This window comes from Saprolegnia diclina, assembly GCF_000281045.1.
Source record: "Saprolegnia diclina VS20 unplaced genomic scaffold supercont1.16, whole genome shotgun sequence".
Classification (NCBI taxonomy): Eukaryota; Oomycota; class Saprolegniomycetes; order Saprolegniales; family Saprolegniaceae; genus Saprolegnia; species Saprolegnia diclina.
Genome location: NW_008246083.1, coordinates 170238 through 177493, shown reverse-complemented (window position 1 = coordinate 177493; position 7256 = coordinate 170238). Strand labels below are relative to the sequence as shown.

At 58.5% G+C, this 7256-nt stretch overlaps 4 protein-coding genes across 5 annotated transcripts; 1 reads left to right on the top strand and 3 right to left on the bottom strand.

Annotated features, from left to right (window-relative positions):
• Positions 1 to 758: 758 nt before the first annotated feature.
• On the bottom strand, positions 759 to 2935 carry SDRG_05918. Of its 2 annotated transcripts, XM_008611662.1 has the most exons (11): positions 2806 to 2935; positions 2716 to 2761; positions 2355 to 2668; positions 2230 to 2307; positions 2039 to 2173; positions 1889 to 1993; positions 1751 to 1840; positions 1587 to 1700; positions 1423 to 1539; positions 983 to 1375; positions 759 to 939 (listed from the first exon to the last, which is right to left on the bottom strand). In XM_008611662.1, the coding sequence occupies exons 3-11, from the start codon at positions 2643 to 2645 to the stop codon at positions 823 to 825; spliced, it is 1440 nt and encodes a 479-aa protein (XP_008609884.1). In that variant the 5' UTR covers positions 2646 to 2668; positions 2716 to 2761; positions 2806 to 2935; the 3' UTR covers positions 759 to 822. The 2 variants fall into 2 exon arrangements, with proteins under 2 accessions (XP_008609884.1, XP_008609885.1); XM_008611663.1 differs by having other exon boundaries at positions 2355 to 2663; positions 2716 to 2935.
• A 235-nt stretch (positions 2936 to 3170) lies between these two features.
• Positions 3171 to 3766, bottom strand: SDRG_05917 (hypothetical protein). Its single transcript, XM_008611661.1, has 2 exons — positions 3339 to 3766; positions 3171 to 3293 (listed from the first exon to the last, which is right to left on the bottom strand). Exons 1-2 carry the CDS (start codon positions 3744 to 3746, stop codon positions 3258 to 3260), a joined length of 444 nt encoding a protein of 147 aa, XP_008609883.1. The 5' UTR covers positions 3747 to 3766; the 3' UTR covers positions 3171 to 3257.
• Positions 3767 to 4414: 648 nt separating this feature from the next.
• Positions 4415 to 5942, top strand: SDRG_05916 (hypothetical protein; the record flags this gene model as incomplete). The annotated part of the gene is made up of 6 exons (XM_008611660.1): positions 4415 to 4816; positions 4861 to 4891; positions 4948 to 5144; positions 5194 to 5349; positions 5398 to 5567; positions 5615 to 5942. The coding sequence occupies 6 exons, from the start codon at positions 4415 to 4417 to the stop codon at positions 5940 to 5942; spliced, it is 1284 nt and encodes a 427-aa protein (XP_008609882.1).
• A 23-nt stretch (positions 5943 to 5965) lies between these two features.
• On the bottom strand, positions 5966 to 7178 carry SDRG_05915 (hypothetical protein). Its single transcript, XM_008611659.1, has 4 exons — positions 6546 to 7178; positions 6257 to 6503; positions 6128 to 6208; positions 5966 to 6077 (listed from the first exon to the last, which is right to left on the bottom strand). Exons 1-4 carry the CDS (start codon positions 7135 to 7137, stop codon positions 6005 to 6007), a joined length of 993 nt encoding a protein of 330 aa, XP_008609881.1. The 5' UTR covers positions 7138 to 7178; the 3' UTR covers positions 5966 to 6004.
• Between the last annotated feature and the right edge of the window lie 78 nt (positions 7179 to 7256).

The window sequence follows — 7256 nt, the reverse complement described above, 5'->3', positions numbered from 1 at the left end:
TACTGCGACGTCCATCGGCACAACAACGAATGTACCGTCGAAGGCTGCATGCGCATGGCGCGTCACCAAGGGCTTTGTGCTGGACACAAGCGGCGTCATGTTCGAGCGTCCTACGGGGTGCCTGCTTTCCTCTGTGCCTCTTGACTTAAGATTAAAGATTTGTGAGTGATTTCTTTGAAATGTCTTGGACAACTTGTACATTGTGTCAAAGAAAACGCCGAGCTGGTGCACAAGAAAAAGCGTCCTTTCGATCCAAAGCACTAAAATTGCGCAAACGGAACGAGTCGTACGGCTCAAAAGGCCAAATTCACCAACATCGACGAAACTCGTGTTTTCTTGGGGCAGAGGGTGGTCGACTTTTGTGGTTTAGATAGGGCATAAGGGCCTTCTAGCGTTGCTTCAAGGTCCCGCACTATCGCGCAGGACCCATCATTACTGAATGTTCTTGCTACGCTGGTACATAACGCTCTCACGCACATTATCCTACCGCGCTGCCGTGCACTATCGCAAGTGCACACGCTACGATCGTGATTGCCCTCACCTGGCTCACCAACTCGTTGTCGATTTGGCCCAAACGGCTCGCAATTGTGCCGCCATCCATGTGGGCGCGAGTGAGGCCCATGACGACACGCTTGGCAAAGGCCTTCCAAGCTTCGGCTTCGGCTGCAAAGCGAAGCGATTACGAAAAGAATGCACGCTAAACACCGTGTCGAACGCGTCTCACGTGGGCGACTTGGCAAAGGCCAAATGACTTTTGATTTCGTATGTTGGAGACAAATGACTTTTTTATTGTTGTGTTGCGGACACGGGTTTAAAGAAATGCTACAGCTGCCCTCGGGACGCGTCTTGCCCGAGGCTCGTTGTGCTTGCGGTAGACCCAAGAGTGGTCGGTGTCGCCACCACCCTTCGCAAAGCTTCCAGCCACGCACGCATTCGGTCCTAAGATCGCATGAGCCGTCCACCGCACCTTACCAAAACGCACCGCTTGGGTGGCACAGAACGCATCGAACGCGGGGTCGCTGAGCGGCAAGACATCTTTTGGCAGCAAACTGCTCGCGTGTGTCAATATCGTCTCGTTCTCGGCTCTCTCCGATTCATCGAGCACGAGACCTGGCTCTGGCAGCAGTGGCACCAAGCGCATGCAGAGCACGTAAAGGCTCGTGGCGACGAGCTTGAGGTTGGCTTCGACTTGCTTAGGGGGACGCGCGCGGCCGCCGATGCCGCTCGTCCACGGCTGGAGCACAACGTACGGCACGACGACTCGTCCAAAGACAAAGCCGATCGTCACGAGGTCAAAGCGAGTGTCGGTCGCCATGTTGCGCGTCGCGCCGAGTGCGTTGAACTCGAGTCCCGTTCGCTCGGGGGGCGACAAGTACTAGGACAAATGCATGATTCTCTGCAGCCGTGCGATTTGTGGCCGACGTTTGGTGGGAAGTAGGCACCATCGCACGTGAGCTTGGCGAGGAACTGCAGAATGGCCTTGGGAATCGGCTTCTCAGTCGTCTTGACAAGCGCGTCGACGAGACCCTTGATGCGGACCTGTTGACGTTTTCATGTTTTCGACACTGGAAGCTATTGTCATATACTTTGAGCTGGAGGAGGCTCTCGGGTGCGCTGGCTTGCTTGCGAGCCAAGAGACCGCCGAATTTCTTCTTCAAGCTCGTCGCAGGAGGGCGCATCGATAGCACGAGCGTCGGGTCCTACTGCGCGTTCGAGAACAGCGTCTTTAGGGATATGATCAATTTTGTACTTGCAGAATCGAGAGAATCGGGAGACGCATGTCTTTGGCCAGCCACGACCGAATCGCTTCCGAGTAGACATCGAGCATACTGGCCATCACCTTTTTGAACCTGAATCTCAATCTTGTACGCGCTCATGCCACACGCACCCTGGCTTCGTCGGCTTGCTGCGATTGCTGGCGCTCCAAAGCGAGCCGTTGAAGCCGCAGCATAAACTGCACGGCGACCACCGCGGATCGAAAGATGGTGTGCAACTAGGTACAACTTGTCATCGACAACGACGTCAATCGGGAGCGCACGGGCATGGGCGCGTCATCGAATGCCGACACGATGCCGGCCGCTGCGTCGGCGTCCTGACGCCACTTGGGCCGCAACACAACGTCGTCGGTCGGAACCGCGAGCAGCTTCTTGTGCCGCCGGACGTCCGCAGGTGCCTAGCATAATGGGACCGCGTAAGAATCGTCGGCGGATTCCTACTCGGTGGACGAACGGGCTGGTTGGCTTCGGGAGACACCCGCGGTGTGGCGAGTACGTCATCGTCGGGATCGTCGGGCGGTAGAGCCAGCAGCTACAAACTACATCGTCACACGCCCGTTCTTTGCACAGTCGCGTTACGTTCGTATCGTGCTCGGTCCACGCCAGATCGTCCACAGGCAGTCGTGGGGCGGTGACGGGCTTGGCGGCTGTCGTCACGCGCGCCGTCGCTTCGCGAAACGTGGGCGCGGGTTTGGTGCCAGGTCGTTTGGTGCCGGGCGGTGTTGGTGCGTTGCTCATCGTTGCCTTGTTGGGGCGAGGAGGGGGCGACGCGGCGCTCGGGTCGCTCGTCTCGGGTGATGGAACGGACTGCTCGAGGAGCGTCGCCATGTGCTTTTGTTGGGCAAGGACCTGCTCCAGCGTCCGCGCCATGTCTGCTTGGCTGTCTTGCTACACTGTACTCAATCAGCGTGCGAAGTTTCAACGCAGATATGTGCGATGCCTTTTGCTTGGCCAGCGCTGCGTCGTGCATGGCCTCAAGCTGCTGCCTATCGACGACGCCATGAGTGCGATCCGTGATCCGCGATGTCACATCATGGCTTGGTTGCGCTGGCGCACAGCGTCCTTGAGCAGCGTTTGCTGGAGCGCACGGATGTTTTTGCGCAGCTCGTCTTGCTGGCGCTGCGGTGCAGGTGCATACCCGTACATACGACTAAATTAAGCCCACGCGGTTTCTAGTGAAGCGGGCATGGGCTGGCGCAATAAGACGATATCGGTCTTGTTCCCTCGTATCGGCGGTACAGAAGCTAGCTAGTCGCACTGGCGGTGTGTCGGAGGCCAGTGGGTTTGTCTAGCATCCTATACTCGTCTTTAAAGGCGTGGCGAGGTCAGCAGCCCCTAGCCGCACGCCTGTCGGCCGACCAATGCCTGTTGATGGCGCCCATCTACATGCCTACGGAGCCCTCTTCACGCCTTTATGGAGCAATATATATGAAGTCGTCGTTGTCGCATCGTAGTACAGCTCACTACATGGCCTCGCCTGCGTTACCGCTGGACCTGCTTTGGCCGACGATCCAAGACCTAGAAACACGATATGACAAGGAATCTCATGTGGTGTTGGTGTACCATGAGCCCCGACGCGTCCTTGGTGTAGAGGTAGTTGCTGACGTTGGGCGTCTCCTTGAAAATCATCGTGTACTCGCCAATGCGCTCGATGCGTCCGGCGGCGCTAAGGCTCACGACCAAGTGCGTGTTGTGAAACGTCAGCTGCGCATTCTCGAGGCTCAGGATGTCGCCGCAGTTGAGACCAAGCGCCAGCGACCGCTTCACGAGCATCGAGGCAGCGCCGGTCTCGTCGGCGATGAGCACCGAGGCGTAGGCCGCCGTGTTGGCGTTGAGGTCATCCATGTCCAGCACGATGACCTGCAGGTTAACGACCATCTTGTCCTTGTCGCCCTTGGCCTTCTCCACGAAGAGCGGGAGATCGCGAACGCGGTTCGTCGCGCTGCTGCTGTTGCGCTTCCGCAGCGCCATGTTGCCAAATTCTCTCAAACTTGATACTGCACCTGTTTGCCCATTTGCACGTATGCAGTGTTTTAAACACGTTTACAACACCTCAAGTTGAAGCGCGAACGTATGCCACAAGCCATGGCATATAATTTTCGAAAGCAGTGTGTACAATACTGCGTGGACCGCACAGCAGGCGTACCACATGGGCTAGTACAATGTGTGGCTGCTCCTGTCATTAGGGGACGTCGTAAGATCGGCGAGATGGGCTGCCGTTCGGTGGTCAAGTCTTTACTGCTGAGCTAATAGTACTCCCCATAGTGGCCAACTGCGTAGTGACGGTGTTCACCTTCTCGAGTGTCTTGGCAGCTGTCTGCTGTCGAACAGAGCAGTAGGCTACGACGACCCGTGGCCTCTCCAGTCTAAGACAGCTGGACAGTACGGTTACACTGGGCTCGTATCCGAACGGCACCGGACGCCTCGACGGCGAAAAGCTCATGGCCATGGTGGTGCCGACGCGACTGCGATCTACCAATGTACAGTCGTTGCATCCACTGCCACACACCACCGCATCCGCCATTGCCCGTCGCTGGTCGCGCTGGTCGGTTTCAAGATGTTTAAAACAGTCGGCTTTCAATACCACTCACTTTATTATATGTGAGAGGTTTGCATTTGAAGCGTTCCATTTTGACACCATGTCCACGGCGCCGCAAGCCGAGATTGGCGACGTCGTCATCGAGTACAAGGGCAAGAAGGGCCGCGCTGCCCATGAGCGCAAGCAGCTCAAGAAGGACGAGGCCATGACGGAGCAGCTCTCGACGCTCCAGCGCGGGATCTTGAGCGAGGCCAAGTTCTCGGCCGGGAGCGTCCAGCCCACGCGCTTCCGCTGCACGAACGCGTCGCTGGACCGCTTCTCATTCGTCTACGCGACGGGCAAGGACGTCTTGGAAGGCCATGTCAACTTGGCGCTGAGCGCAGACGAGCAGGCAGAGGTGACGCAGGGCACGCAAGGGGCCAACATCTCGAACATTGTCAAGATGAAGCCCATGGCGTCCGAGGCGCTCATGACAACGCCCGTGCACAAGTACGAGATTCAGGTAGCGTTCGCATCGTCGTGCCAATGTGCTCAGTGTTGAACTAGTCGATTACTGCCCGCGTCGACTCGCACCCGAGTACTAAATCAGCCGCGTTCCCACCCTGTTCACGGCTCATAGTAAAGGTGGTGTAGACCCGTTGATTGCGTCAATCGATGCCCGAGGCGCTGCGTTCTTGTACACCAAGAGCACGGGCTCGACGGACGACGTCGGCAGTCCTCAGCGCAAGAAGCAAAAGCAGCACAAGTACAACGGCCATGCGCTCACTGCGTCGACGACCGCCGAGGTGGGCTGGGCCGGCGTTGCTTTGGACCCCACTGCGTCATCCAGCGTACGTCACTCCATTTCCATCCACAGACAGACTCACATGCATATGGTAGGTGGTGGCGACGGCGCATTTCTTCGCCAAGGAGCTTCGCTTCTTTGATGCGACGACGCTGCAGCCGACGTGGGTGCAGCCGACCGTGATGCACCCGACGGCGCTGACCTTTTCGCCGACGCTTGCATCGACCGCCGTCGTCGCCGAATACAACCAAGTAGGCACATCTCGTGGTTGCCATTCCTCGTCGTTATGGACCGACTAGTTTTCGATTTGGGACGCCAAGAGCAACAAGCGAGTCGCCCGGGACGGTGCACCGTCGCAGGGCTGCTTGTTTGCGATCGCGTGCTCGCCCGACGGCCACTCGATCGCGATGGGGGGCGAGGACAAGGTGGCGTACATCTACGACACGCGCATGTGGAAGCTCCGGAACCGGTACGTCAACAGCAACCTTATCCTACGATCTCTTATCGTGTGAGCAGGTGGCGGTGCCCGCTCAAGTACGACATCGCCTACTTGGCCTTTTCGCCGTCGCAAAGCTCGCTCTGCTACGTCGCAGGTCTCGACAACGAGCTCATGTGCGGCGAGCACGACGCGTCGAAAGAGAAGAAGCAAAAGCACAAGGAACCCGCGCCTGCCTACTCGCCGTCCATTTTGCAGCAAAACCACCGGCTCGGCTTCCGCGGCGACTCGCGCTGGATCGGCCTTGACATCGTGTCGGCGTCCGCGAACGAGGACTTGGGCGTCGGTATCTGTGAGAGCGGCAGTGCGTACGTGATTCGCCCGGCCCAGTACATGCTCGGCCACTAGATATTGCTATGCTTCCGTCTATATATGACGACACCAGTAGTGCAAGCGTGCATTTGAGTGGTTTATGCCTCTTTGGTCTTGGGCCGGACCTCGGCCTCTGCGATCGACCGGACGTACACCGTGTCTTCTTGGTTGCTAGGAGAGAGGGTGGGATGAGACTCGGACAAGCGGTGCGACGCATGTACTCTTTCGGGCCTTCTTCGTACGTGTCGGACGCGGCCACGGCCAGCTTGGACCCGTCGTGGTTGAATGCCATGGACGCGATACTAGCCACAGACAAGATGGTCATTAGAGCCACGACGTGGTGGGCCTACCTCGCGTTGAACTTGGCGAGCTGGCAAATGCGCTTCTTGTTGTCGCCGTCCCAAATGTTGACGACGCCGTCGCAGCCGCCCGTCGCAAACGTGCCAAACGTCGGGTGGAACGCGACCGAGTTGACAGGGTATACGAGCGTGTCGGTCTCGCTCACCTTTTGTCGGTGGCATTTGAACGCATACCCTTTCTTGGCCGCGTCAAAGTACTCGAGGCCGACGCGGCCTTCGGTCGTCGTCACGACGTAACCTGCCCAGAAGTAAGGATCTGGGATCATATTTGGGGGTCTACCTTGGCCGTCCGGGATCATCTCAACACAGCGGATCTGGTACTTGAGCGGCGAGTCGCGGACCTCAATGGGCGACGTATGGCGGCGGATGTCGTACAGAGCGACTTGCTTGGCCGATGTGCCGATGACGAGGCTGTGCTCGTGCATCGACATCGAGTACACTTTGCCGTCTTGCGGAAGGCGCAGCGATGGCGTCTTGGTGTTGGCTTTGGCGTCCCAGGCGGCGACGGTCGCGTCCCATGACCCAGAAAAGACAAGTCCCGTCGCCGTGCTGTAGCGCAAGCAGCTCACGGCTTTCGCGTGCGACCCGAGCGTCGCGTGCGTGTTGGACGGCTGCTCGAGGTTGTGCTGCAGGACCGAGCTCTCGAGGCCACCGCTGAACGCGCTGCTCTTGTCGGCGCCGTAGCAGGTCGCGAGCACGGGGCTCCCGACCTCCATCTTCAAGCGCAGCCGGTGGTTTGGGACGTCGTACACGCGGACGCTGCAGTCCCAGGAACTCACGAGGAGGTGGTCTTCATGGCCGCTGCTGAAGCGGACGCATGTGATTCCGTCCGTCGGGCTCGGCGACAGCGCGGTCGCGTCGGGGTTGCTCATGGCGCTTCGTTTCCGCTTCTCCTGCGCACTCGGTCCCTCCGGATACGTACCGGCAACCCGACCGGATACGGGCTGACGAGGGACTAGGAATTAGATTTCGACTAGGAATTAGCACATAC

Coding starts and splice junctions, on each gene's coding strand:
- SDRG_05918 (XM_008611663.1), bottom strand. CDS start 2,745: ATGCACGACGCAGCGCTGGCCAAGCAAAAG. Junction 2,664..2,715: donor CAGCGCTGGCCAAGCAAAAG/GCATCGCACATA, acceptor AGTACAGTGTAG/CAAGACAGCCAAGCAGACAT. Junction 1,701..1,750: donor CGATTCTCTCGATTCTGCAA/GTACAAAATTGA, acceptor AACGCGCAGTAG/GACCCGACGCTCGTGCTATC.
- SDRG_05917 (XM_008611661.1), bottom strand. CDS start 3,746: ATGGCGCTGCGGAAGCGCAACAGCAGCAGCGCGACGAACCGCGTTCGC. Junction 3,294..3,338: donor AGGACGCGTCGGGGCTCATG/GTACACCAACAC, acceptor TCGTGTTTCTAG/GTCTTGGATCGTCGGCCAAA.
- SDRG_05915 (XM_008611659.1), bottom strand. CDS start 7,137: ATGAGCAACCCCGACGCGACCGCGCTGTCGCCGAGCCCGACGGACGGA. Junction 6,209..6,256: donor CTCGCCAAGTTCAACGCGAG/GTAGGCCCACCA, acceptor GTCTGTGGCTAG/TATCGCGTCCATGGCATTCA. Junction 6,078..6,127: donor TACGAAGAAGGCCCGAAAGA/GTACATGCGTCG, acceptor CCTCTCTCCTAG/CAACCAAGAAGACACGGTGT.